At 40.8% G+C, this 13,280-nt stretch overlaps 1 protein-coding gene across 3 annotated transcripts in view; it reads left to right on the plus strand.

Moving 5' to 3' along the window:
* The window catches only part of atl2 (atlastin GTPase 2), a 102,866-nt gene that overhangs the window by 72,381 nt on the left and 17,205 nt on the right, over positions 1-13,280 (plus strand). For all 3 annotated transcript variants that reach the window (XM_060831710.1, XM_060831712.1, XM_060831711.1), the window contains exons 7-11: positions 1,733-1,825; positions 2,161-2,299; positions 6,429-6,556; positions 6,670-6,726; positions 7,840-7,911. In XM_060831710.1, coding sequence (XP_060687693.1) covers positions 1,733-1,825; positions 2,161-2,299; positions 6,429-6,556; positions 6,670-6,726; positions 7,840-7,911 — 489 coding nt within the window. The remainder of the gene's footprint in view (positions 1-1,732; positions 1,826-2,160; positions 2,300-6,428; positions 6,557-6,669; positions 6,727-7,839; positions 7,912-13,280) is intronic.

The raw sequence follows: 13,280 nt of genomic DNA on the forward strand, positions 1-13,280 counted from the left end.
GAGTGCAGGTTTATAGTTTCTTGAAAGTGGAGTCGCAGGTTGATAGGATAATGAAGGTGGTGTTTGGTATGCTTGCTTTTATTGGTCAGAGTATTGAGTACAGGAGTTGGGAGGTCATGTTGCGACTGTACAGGACATTGGTTAGGCTACTGTTGCAATATTGCGTGCAATTCTGGTCTCCTCCATATCGGTACGATTTTGTGAAACTTGAAAGGGTTCAGAAAAGATTTAGATTAGATTTGATTCCCTACAGTGTGGAAACAAGCCCTTTGGCCCAATCAGTCTACACTGACCCTCTGAAGAGTAACCCTCCCAGACCCATTTTCCCTCTGACTAATGCACCTAACACTATGGGCAATTTAGCATGGCCAATTCACCTGACCTGCACATCGTTGGACTGTGGGAGGAAGCCGGAGCACCTGGAGGAAACCCACGCAGACACTGGGAGAATGTGCAAACTCCACATAGACAGTTACCGAGGCTGGAATTGAACCTGGGACCCTGGTGCTGTGAGGCAGCAGTGCTAACCACTGAGCCACCGTACCACCCAAATTACAAGGATGTTGCCAGGGTTGAAGGATTTGAGTTATAAGGGGAGGCTAACAGGCTGGGGCTGTTTTCCCTGGAGCGTCGGAGGCTGAGAGGTGACCTTAGAGGTTTACAAAAGTATGAGCGGCATGGATAGGATAAATAGGCAAAGTCTTTTCCCTGGGGTCTGGGAGTCCAGAACTAGAGGGCATAGGTTTAGGGTGAGAAGGGAAAGATATAAAAGAGACCTAAGGGGCAACTTTTTCACACAGAGAGTGTGTAGAATGAACTGCCACAGGAAGTGGTGGAGACTGGTAGAATTGTAACATTTGAAAGGCATTTGGATATATGAATAGGAAGGATTTGGAGGGATATGGGCTGGGGTGCTGGCAGGTTGGACTAGATTGGGTTGGGATATTTGGTCAGCATGGAAGGGTTGGACCGAAGGGTATGTTCCTATGCTGTACATCTCTTTGACTCTAAATGTTGGCAGAACAAATGCTTAAATTTTTTCACAAAACCAGCAAGCCCAATATTATTTTTATTTGGCAATGCAGCTGAAATCTAATTTAGACTAGGATTACTAATGTAATTGGCTGATTGGTCCAACTGTCAAAGATATCTGGATATTTATTACATAAAACCATGAGGTATAAGAGCAGTATTAGGCCAATCAGCCCATTGAGTCTGCTCCACCACTCAGTCATGACTGGTATGTTTCTTAACCCCATTCGCCTGCCTTCTCTCTGTAACGCTTGATTCCCTTACTAATCAAGAACCTATCATTCATGGAGGAGAATGTGTTTAACAGTGATTTGTATTAAGAACAGAGATTTTAATATTTACAATTGTGAAATGTGTTTTCTAGCATATAGTTGGCCTAGCATGCATTATTAACTTGTCTATTAGACGATCATGGGCTCTTATTTCACTGGGACTTGAGCATTTGATTTTAGCTAATACTTCAATACAGTACTGATCGAGTGCTCTGATGTTGAATGAAGCATTTAAACCATGGTCCTACTTACCTGTTCAAATGATATTAAAGATTTTTTAGCACCATTCAAATCTGGCAAGACGGCTCTTTCGTGGGTAGACGTTGAGATATTCTGCTGATGGGAAAAGCTGTGTGTGCAAGTGCAGACTTTTTTTTCAGTTGCAGAAAATTAAACTAAGTGAAGCTAATAATGTTCTTTCTATGTAGACTCTTATGTTTTTAATAAGAGATTGGAGTTATCCCTATGAACATCCATATGGATTGGAAGGAGGGAGGAGCTTCTTAGAAAAACGGTTGGAGGTAAGATTTTAAATGTTATCCTTTGTCTTATGTCAGCAGAAGAAACAGATCACCTGTTAAAATGTAGCGAGGTGACCTGTTGTTGGTTTGACGTGACTGTTAGAAATGAAAAACGTGTTGCTCCATTTAAATTTTTAATTTTTGAAGATAAGACTTAGTGTCTGCTCAATGATTTTAATATTTTCGGATCTTGTTGGAAGTGTTTGGGAGAAAAGTGCTCCAAGAAAACAATAATTACCTCAGTTGACAATGCCACCACATTGTTCCTATTCTTAAACCAGTAAAAACTCTACTACAGTTTTCTAACTTCACTTGACTATTGTTTTGTTCCTTAGATAAAACAAAATCAGCATGAAGAGCTACAAAATGTGAGGAAACATATTCATTCCTGTTTTGCCAAAATCACTTGTTTCCTAATGCCACATCCAGGTTTGAAGGTTGCCACAAATCCTAGCTTTGATGGAAGATTAAAAGGTATTTGAATGCTACCTGAAGTCGTGTGCATATACATGCTGGATGACAAGTTCTGTTTGTTGAGATGACCAGTTTGTTGTGGTAGATGTTTGACCTCTCTTGAATTCTGGTTTGCATATTCATTAAAAAAAAGTACAAATCAGAAGTTTGTAATATTTTCTGACATTTTAAGATTCTTAAGTAGGATTGTTTTATTTAACTATCAAAACATGCATACATTTATTTTTAACATTGAACCTCATTTTAGTAGCCTTGTAAATAAATTGATATTGTGAATATATGACAGGATTCCCCTAAGTTACTGACCACTATGTTCTCATTCTTGTGTTGTCCTTTAAATTTAATGTTGCCTTGTCTTATTGACAGATTTTTGGTTGTTCGTGGGCTGTGGGCGTCACTGGCTAGGCCAGCATATTGTGCCCCCCTGATTTTCCCACTGAAAAATCTTGTTGAATAGTCAGGGTCCTTGGTTGTACGTACCTCCGTAATGTTGTTAGAAAGGGATTTCCATGATTTTGACTCCCCATCAGTGAAGGGACAGCAACATAATTCTAAGTCAGGATGGTGTCTGGCTTGGAGGGGCCTTGTGGAAAGTTCTTTCCTTGAGCCTGATGCCCTTGTCTTTCTAGATGGTTAAGTTGTGATTTGGAAAGTTCTGTTGATGGATGCTTGGTAAGTTATTGCAGTGTGTCTTGCAGATGGTATGCTGCCACTGTGTTGGTGCAGGGAGTAAATGCTGAAAGTAGTGATCGTGCACTAGTCATGCAGGCTGTTTTATTCTGCATAGTGTCCAGCATCTCAAATGTTGTTAGAACTGCACTCGCTGTGGTAAGTGGAGAGTATTCCATTATACTCATGCTTTATTCCTTGTAGATGGTAATACCCAACTTCTCACTTGATTTTATAGCCACACTATTCATGTGGCTGGTCCAGTCAGTTTCTGTTCAATGGTAATTCCCCTGGGATGTTTGTAGTACAGGATGCAGTGAAGACAATACTGCATGTCAGGAGGCAATGGTTAGATTCTCTGTAGGGATGATCATTACCCAGTACTTGTGCAGCGCAGATGTTACTTGCCACTTAGCAGCCCAAGCCTGAATTTTGTCCAGGTCTTATGCATGCACATTGACTGTTTCAGTATTTCATTAATGCTGAATATTGTAGAATCATTAGTGAACATTCCCAATTCTGACTTCTTATGATAGAGGGAAAGTCGTTAATAAGCAGCTCAAGATGATTGGGTTTCAGATACTACCTTGACCCCTGCAATGATGTCCTTTCTCGTAGAGCACTTTAGGGAACATCTCTGGGACACCCGCACCAATCAACCCCAGTGGCCCGTGGGCCAACATTTCAACTCCCCCTCCCACTCTGTCGAGGGTATGCAGGTCCTGGGCCGCTGCCTCCACCGCTCCCTCGCCACCCGACGCCTGGAGGAAGAACGCCTTATCTTCCGACTCTGAACACTTCAACCCCAGAGCATCAATGTGGACTTCACCAGTTTCCTCATTTCCCTTCCCCTCCCCCCACCCCCCCCCCCACCTTACCCCAGTTCCAACCTTCTAGCTCAGCACCATCCTCATGACCTGTCCTACCTCCCAATCTTCCTTCTCTCACCTCACCGCTCCACCTGCCTCTGACCTGTCACCTTCATCTTCATCTCCATACGCCTGTTGTACCCTCTTCTCAGCCCCACTCCCCTCCCGTTTATCTCTCCACCCCGGAGGCTCCCGGCCTTCATTCCTGCTGAAGGGCTTTTGCCCAAAATGTCTGTTTTTCTGCTTCTCGGATGCTGTGTGACCGGCTGTGCTTTTCCAACACCACTCTAATCTAGACTCTGGTCTCCAGCATCTGCAGTCCTTACTTTTGTCTAGGATGATTAACTATCACCAGCTGCAACTATCTTTCTTTATGTTAGGTGTGATGCCACCCAGTGGAGAATGTTTATTTTCTAGATGCTCATTGGCTATATTTTGCTCAGGCTCTTTTGGTTCAGTTGTTGATCAAATGCTAACTTGATGACATAAAATTATAGAACACATCAAAAACTGTCACTCTTTTGTCATCCCTAATGTTTAACTCCTCTGTTCATATTTGGACCAAGGCTGTGATCAGGTCAGAAACTGAGCGACCCTGATGGACTCCAAGTAGGAAGCAGATTATTCCTTTGCATTGTGCTGCTTGAAAGCACTGCCAGTGACCATTTCCATAGGTCTTTAATGTAAAATGTCAGGTATTGAGTTTGAACTTCAAATAATCTTGATTCGAGGTTTAAAGAATCTGGCAGTTCAAAATATTACGTCTGCAGATCACTTTTAGTCCATTTTTGTGCAGAGCGTGAGAATCTCAATTTCTAAGATTCTAAGGTATTCATCTCCCTTCCAGTATTACAGCTTGTCAATATATTTAACTTGGGAATTCTAGTCTTGCATGTATTGAGGTCTAACAAAGTTCTATCTACTTGGGTGATGATGGGAGACAAAATGATTGATATTTTTATTGCCATTATGGTCATGCTATCCACTGGCAGCTTTTGCATTTCCCCAAAAAAAAAGTTGATCGCTCATCCTGTCTTTCAGGCCTGAAGAAATGGCAGAAACTACATGAATTAGATTAGATTACTTGGTGTGGAACCAGGCCCTTCGGCCCAATAAGCCCACACCGACTCGCCGAAGAGCAAACCACCCAGACCCATTCCCTACATCTAACACGGGCAATTTAGCATGGTCAATTCACCTAACCTGTACATTTTTGGAAACCGGAGCACCCGGAAGAAACCCACGCAGACACGGGGAGAATGTGCAAACTCCACACACACTCTCACAAGGTGGGAATTGAACCCGGGTCTCTGGCGCTGTGAGGCAGCAGTGCTAATCACTGTGCCGCCCATAATTATTAAAGGATCAACTCTTTGCAGTTGCATAAAACACTGACATAGACATATAAGTTACTGGGCAAAATGCAACTATTTCTGCACTCTAATGGAGAACTAGGGTTTGGCAAATTGGTGAGGGGGAATAGCATTGAACTTGACAGAAGAATTGCGAGGAAAATAACCGAGCTATGGAATATTGATTTTAGCACCAGAACAATGCAAATTCTTGGGCTAATCCTGGAGCCAAAAACTGGTGACAAAGTCCTTGAGCAGGAAACTGAGTCAGTGTCATTATCCGTGCTTAGATTGGTTCTGCCGTTGCTTCCCATACTTGCCTTCACCTTTTAAATAGTCAGGCAGCTTTAAACCTCCACACAATGCCAGTAAGAGCTTCTGGTCTTTGCAGGAGCGTAAGCCAAATCTACATTTCTGTTTGTTGAATACATTCTTTCTGCTTCTCTCCATCTGGTTATAGTTAAATATAGGCTAGAAGCTTCCCAACCTCCCCAGAATTTCTAGCCTTGGCTAGAGAGTAGCCAGAATTTTTTATATTCCCAAATTTCTCTTCCATAGATGTACCTACTTAATTGCAAGTGAAATAATGGTAGTTATGTGAAAGATTGAGAAAATTCAATTCCTCACAGCAGCCCTTTGGTGTTTTAGCAAGGACCTCTTAACTGAATTGTTGTTACATATAGATTAAGATTTGAAACTTCACAAAAGGATCAGACAACTTCATTCAAATGTAGTTATTGTAAAAAGATCTGAAATGCACAAGACAATTTGTTCATGTTATGTAGTTTAGTTTTGGTACTAAACGAAACTTTTAATTAACTACTGGCATCCTATACACAAATAGAAAATGCAGTAAGACAGTACAGTATATGTAGAGAAACATAAATAGCCCTACAGGTCTATGACTACTACTTATAGGCCCTTTTCTGATCCTGTTTTTGGTTTCCAGTATTCACTGTATTCTGTTGATTTGATCATTATGCTATACATGGATATTAAAACATATGGATTTATGTTGCACCTTTTATATCACTTTAGGGTGATGGACCAACTTTTTAATAGTTATTTGCATTGAATTTTGGGGTGTGACAGCCTAATTTGTCAAAATCTTGGATTCTATTTAAAAGTTTATTGCACTGTGAAGTAAGCTACTCAGTTGAAAACTGCAAGATGATATGTTGACATTCGGAATAGTTTTTGTAATTTATGATTTGCAGATTTAGTATTTTATCTTTATAGATATTGATGATGACTTCAAGATAGGGCTCCATGATGTTGTGCCATTTCTACTGTCTCCTGAAAATTTAGTAGAAAAGGAAATCGGAGGGTCCAAAGTGACTTGTAGAGACCTTCTGGAATATTTCAAGGTAGGAAAAGTAAATAGTCACTTTTTAAAAAAAAACTTTTTGTTGCAGTTCTTTAGTTCAGAAGGCTCTGTTAGCATATTAACGATCCAGGAACTTGTTTTTGTGTACTTCAGGCTTACATCAAAATTTACCAAGGAGAGGAACTACCTCATCCAAAATCTATGCTACAGGTACTTTTTTAAAAACAAAATCTCTTTCTTAAAAATACACCTTCTTGGTACTGATATGATCAAGAAAAGTATTCACACAAATTCTCTTTGAATGTGGTTTAGAGAAGGAATCAAGAGTAACATCGACAAAACTTCGACTCTCAAATATTGATCCTTTTGACATAAGTGTTCCAGATTCCTCCAAAACGCAATTGAGATTGCTGGTGATGCAAGATATTGAACAAGTCTGCTCAATGGTTACTGGTGATCTTAATGGTTATGTCCATCCATCTATCTCAAAGATTGGTTTTTGGAAAGCGGGAAGAGTGAGGGTTATTCGCAGTTTGTTTTGACACTGGGTAAACCCTCCTGCTTAAACCAGCAACACAGAAAAGATTTATCCTATGCAGTAATCTGTGAAGCCAAGAACTATTTAAAGTAAAAATTAACCACTTTAATTATTTTCTGTTATACCTTAAGAAATAACTAACAACTATTCATAACTCCTTTCCCTAACCGATCTTTTACCTTCCCTTCTATAATACTAGTCTGATAAAACCCCCCGATTAAGATTTACCAAAATTTCCAAGTTTTAAAAACCAGCCTGCTGTCGAATCTTCTATTTGGATCTTCCTGTGTCGTCTTTTCTTCTTGGGGATTATGCTTTACTGATCACAGATCGATATAGGTACCTTTTTAAGAGAGCTATTCTCTGGGCAGTCTGCAGATGTAGTTCTCTGGCTTGGCAGTTCTTCTCCCAGCTGTTCAATTTTCCTCAGTCTTCTACCCCCAAAGCATTGGATTGTGTCATTGGCTTTTCAGATTGTCAATATACTAAATTCAAACTTGATTGGAGTTTGGTATTTTTTTGGGGGTATAATTTAAACTGATTGGCCTAATTCAAATCTGTTTTGACGTTTCCAGGCAACCAGCTACCCTAGCTACTGAACCACGTGTTACATTATATCTTGTTCAGAACACTTGGTGCTGTCAGGTAGTTCTGCTAGTTTTTAACTCTCTTAAAGGTACAGTACTCCCACATCTTCATAACAAGTTCTCTTAAGTGTGTGAAAATTATCCTCCAGCAAAAGGTTGCTATGATAATGATTAATTAAAATAGTAATTCTTTTACAGGCAACAGCTGAAGCCAACAATCTAGCTGCTGTAGCAGGAGCAAAAGATGTCTACACCAAAGCAATGGAGATGGTATGCAACTATTTTTCTCTGAAAAATGGCCTTTTTTTTGATACAGTGCAAATGTTCTGTTTTTGTATAGTGTTGATTCTGTATCTTGTACTGTGTCCATCTCAATTCCATGGCTATAATTTCTGATATGATACTAACCACATTTCAGGTTGGAGGAAGGACGTTCTTTAATATTGTTGCCTGTATTATGCAAAGTTAAAAGTTTCACAACACCAGGTTATAGTCTCATCAGGTTTATTTGAAAGTACTAACTTTTGGAGTGCTGCTCCTTCATGTAACTAGTGGGGCAGGTACACATAGAATTTATAAGTAATAGATCAAAGTGTCGTATAACTGATGTGTTGTATTAGACAACTTAGATGGCTACGTCTTTAATCACTTAGAATGGGGATGCAAGTTTTGATTGATCAAGATGTAAATTCCAGAGTTTTTCATGCCACAGCCCTGAGATAATTTGAGGTTTTATCAGTAGATATAACAAGGTGACATCTCAGCTCAGATAATGCCTTAAAGGTGTGAGGTTAGAGTCCATCTGTATCCTAATCTGGAGTCAGACTGGTTTTATTATTCAAGAATAAAGTGAAGTGAGTTTCAAGCATTTTTATCTGTCAATGATAATGAGCAATCTATAATGTCCCAATTTTTGATCTGTTGTTTAACTAATCAGTTTAATTTGACTTTGTTGTTTTTAACATACTAACAAATTAATTAAACACTTATTTTTCTAACTTAATACACTACAAGTTCCTATATATAAAACTGCTACATATATCCAGTTAATAAAACCATGAGACATGGCAGCAGAACTAGGCCATTCAGCCCAAGTCTGCTTCAACATTCAATGAGATCATGGTTGATTTGATAATCCTGAGTGCCACCTTCTGCCTGATCCCTCATAACCTTGGATTTCTTTACTGATTTAAAAACCTGGTTGTTTTAGCCTTGTATGTACTTAATGCCCTAGCCCCAGCCGCAAAAGGCCTTTGTGTTAAAGAATTGCATAGATTCACACCCTCTGAAGAAATTGCTCCCCCCCCCCCGTCTTAAATGTGTAAGCCCTTATCCTCAGATTATGCCTTATGGTTCTACACTCTCCCACGGAGGGGAAAACCTTTCTGCATCTATACTGTCAAATCCTCTTAGAATTTTATCTGTAATTCCATAAAGTTGCCTCTGATTCTTTTCTATTCCAAGTACAGGTCTGACTTACTCTCTATTTCTCCTCGTAAAGGAATCCTTCTATACTGGTATCAGCTAGTGAACCTTCTCAGGACTGCCTCCAATGCCAGTATGTCTTGCCTTGGATAAGGAGCCCAAAACTGGTCAGTGTTCCAGCTATGGTCTGACTAGTGCCTCATATAGTTTTAATCCTTTTATACTGCATTTCATTTGAAACTAAAGGCAGCATTCTATTTGCCTTCTCTATTATCTGCTGAACTTGGATTCTAGATTTGAGATTCATGGATGAAGACTCCCAAATCCTTCCCTTCTGTGGCTTTTTGCGGACTTTCTCCATTTAGAACATGTTCAGCACCTCTATTCTTCTTGCCAAAGTGCAAAACCTCATGGTATCCTCATAATAAATTCTATCAACCATGTTTTTGCCCACACTTTTTTAACCTTCTGTATCCCTCTGCAGACTGTCATCTTCACCACTTGCCTTTGTGACTATTTTGTGGCATCCATAAACTTGTCTAGTACATTCTCTTTCCTCATCCAACTCATTAATGTATATTGTAAGTAATTGTGGCCTCAACACTGATCCCTGTGGCACACTACGGTAACAGGTTGCAAATCTGAAAACGCCCTGTTATCCCAATTGAATCTTCCTATTTGGCAAAACATTGCGTGATTAAAGGCAGTCAGCATGGCTTTGTGAGGGGCAGGTCAGCCTCACAAATCTTATTGAGTTCTTTGAGGAGGGGACAAGACAGGTTGGCGAAGGTCAAGCAGTGGATGTGGTGTATGTGGACTTCAAGGTATTTGATAATGCCCCATGGTAGGCTCATTCATAAAGTCAGGAAGTATGGGGTAAAGGAGATTTGGCTATCTGGATTCAGAATTGGTTGGCTGACAGAAGACAAAGAATGGTTGTAGATAAAAAGTATTTGGCCTGGAGGTCAGTGTTGAGTGGGGTTCTGCAGGACTCTGTTCTTGGGCCTCTGCTCTTTGTAGTTTTTATAAATGACTTGGATGAGGAGGTTGAGGGGTGGATTAGTAAATTTGCAGATGACACAAAGGTTGGAGATGCTGTCAATAATATTGAGGGCTATTGCAGGCTTCAGCGCAACATAGACAAGAGGCAGAGCTAGGATGAGAAATGGCAAATGGAGTTAACCTGGTTAAATGCGAAGTGATGCTTTTTGGAAGGTCGAACTCGAATGTTGAATATAGGATTAAAGACAGGATTCTTGGCAGTTTGGAGGAACAGAGGGATCTTGGTGTTCAACTACATAGATCCCTCAAAGTTGAATAAGGTTGTTAAAAAGCATATGGTGTTTTGGCTTTCATCAATGGGGGAATCAAGTTTGAGCCCCAGGGTTTTGTTACAGCTCTACAAGTCCTTGGTGAGGCCACACTTGGAATATTGTGTCCAGTTCTGGTCGCCCTACTATAGGAAAGATACAAAATATTTGGGAAGGGTGCATAGAAGGTTTACCAGGATGCTGCCTGGACTGGAGGGCTTGCCTTATGAAGAGAGGTTGACTAAGCTCTAACTTTTCTCTCTGGAGAGAAGGAGGAAGAGCGGTGACCTGATCTAGTTATACAAGATAATAAGAGAAATGGATTGAGTCAATAGCCAGAGACTTTCCCCCAGGGCAGGATTGATTGGCATGAATGGTCATAGTTTTGAGATATTAGGAGAAAGGTATAGAGGGGACGTCAGGGGAAGGTTCTTTGTGCAAAGAGTTGTGAATGCATGGAATGAGTTGCCAGCAGTGGTGGTGGAAGCAGAGTCATTAGGGACATTTAAGCGACTGTTGGACATGCACATGGTTAGCAGAGCATTGAGGGGTGCGTAGGTTGTTATTTAATGTTAGGATTAATCCTCGGCACAACATCGTGGGCCAAAAGGGCCTGTTCTGTGCTGTACTTTTCTATGTTCAGTGTTCCTCTATCCTTACTAATATACTATTTTCAACATCATGTTATTAAGTAGCATGATGTATAGTGCCTTATCAAATGCCTTCTAGAAATCCAAATATTTTACATCCACTGCTTTCCCTTTATCTATCCTGCCTGTAAATTTGGGAAGGCATGATTTCCCTTCGTGAAGCCATGCTGATTTTGTGTGATCATACGCTTTTTTAAGTGCTTTGCTATTACATCATTTATAATAGAATCTAACATTTTCCCAATAACCGACATTAAGCTAAATGGCCTGCAGTTAGCTCTTATTTCTCTACTTCCCTTTCTCAATAAAGATATTACAATGGCAGTTTTCCAGTCTCCTGGGTCTTTGTCAGAATGTAAGGATTCATGGAAGATCACTCATCCACTGTTTCTGTAGTTATCTCCTTTAATATCCTAGGATGCATCCCATCACATTCAAGGAATTTAGCAGTCCCTAGTCCCATTAGTTTCTCTAGAACTTTTTCTGTAGTGATAGTTATTTCTTCTCTTACCCCTTGAGAGTTTCAAATTTTGAGATGCTGTTAGTGTCTTCTACGTTGAAGACTGATGCAAAGTATTTATTCAACTCCTGTCATTACTTGGCTTCCTATTATTATTTCCCCAGTCTCAATCAAGTTCTGTTATTTGGTAAAGACATTGTGACATATATAATTTGACTAATATTTTTCTCCACTACTAATTGTCGCAAGTAAGTTTCTCATCCCTAACTGTAAACTGTTATCCCAAACAGGTAATCTAGGTATAATAGATTCAAACACTGGCTTCTATTTGAAGGGACTGCACATAGGTCAGTATCCTGTCACCAAATCACCATATACAGGAGAACCTCGATTATTCGAATGTAATAGGTGGGCACTATTTCGTTCGGATAATCGATTATTCGGTTAATCGATTAAACACCTTTCCTTTTGAGGCTCGGAGTTTTTAAAGTCCGCTCCTTGTTCAAGAGAGTAGCGGCACACAGCATGCGAGGCCCTGACCCCTGTCCCCAACCCTGTGCAACCTCGCCCCCCCCCCCCCGCCCCAACCTGTCCCACACTGCCCCCTACCCTGTCCCCCGCCCCCAACATGCCCCACCCTAACCCTGTTGAACACACACCTCTCCCCTCTCCCCCCCCCCCCCCCCCCCCCCCCCCCAAATCCCAACCCATCTCCCTCTGGGGCGTGCGCACGCACACTTGCATGCATGCACACGCGCGGACACACATTTACTTGTGCACAATCTATCCACTGTGGCCAGCCAATTCTGAGTCAGTCCTTTCAACTGAGGAGATAGTAAATCCTCTGTTCATATGGGTCAACCATTGCCTCCTGATTGGCCCAGGTTTCACTTTCTCCAGGTTAACTATCTCAATCAAAGACTCATCAACAAGGTGCACCTGGTTCCAGTCACTTCGCTATTAATTTCACAAGTTCTAGATGTTCTTTCAGATGTACAGTGAGCAGCTGGACAGGACCAAATTTCATCATGCAAGAGACTAAGGTGATCATTTTTGGTGATCATGGTATGTGTGAAACCTAACTTATCAAGCTCCAATTCAAGTGCCTCTTGCTTATTATTCATCTTTGTGTTCTGCAGAGTAGTTTTTTTGAATTATTTAATAATGGAATCATATGGCACAAGAGGAGACTATTTGTTTTTTTTTGAGCAAAGAATAAAGGAAGTTTACAACCCAGGAACAGGCCCTTTTCAAGCCTGAGCCGATCCAAATGCATTGTCTAAACCTGTCGGTCAATTCCTAAGCATTTGTATCCCTCTGCTCCCCACCTACTCGTGCATCTGTCCAGACACATCTTAAATGAATCTACTGTGCCTGCCTCTACCACCTCTGCTGGCAATGCGTTCCAAACGGCCACCACCCTCTGTAAAGTACTTACCATGTGTATCCCCTTTAAAGTTTCCACCTGTCCCCTTGAAAGCATGACCTCTGGTTATTGAATCCTTCACCCTGGGAAAAAGCATGTCTCTATCCAGCCTGTCAATACCCTTCATGATTTTGTAAACCTCAATCAGGTCCCCCCTCAATCTCCTTTTTTTTATAGCAAAAATAAACCTAACCTAGTCAACCTCTCTTCATAGCTATTACCTTCCATACCAGGTAACATCATCATAAACCTTCTCTGCACCCCCTCCAAAGCGTCCACATCCTTTTGGTAATATGGCGACCAGACTGTACACAATATTCTAAATGCGGCCGAACCTATGTCTTGTACAATTTTAACTTGACTTGCCA

This window comes from Hemiscyllium ocellatum, chromosome 10 (genome assembly GCF_020745735.1).
Source record: "Hemiscyllium ocellatum isolate sHemOce1 chromosome 10, sHemOce1.pat.X.cur, whole genome shotgun sequence".
Lineage (NCBI taxonomy): Eukaryota > Metazoa > Chordata > Chondrichthyes > Orectolobiformes > Hemiscylliidae > Hemiscyllium > Hemiscyllium ocellatum.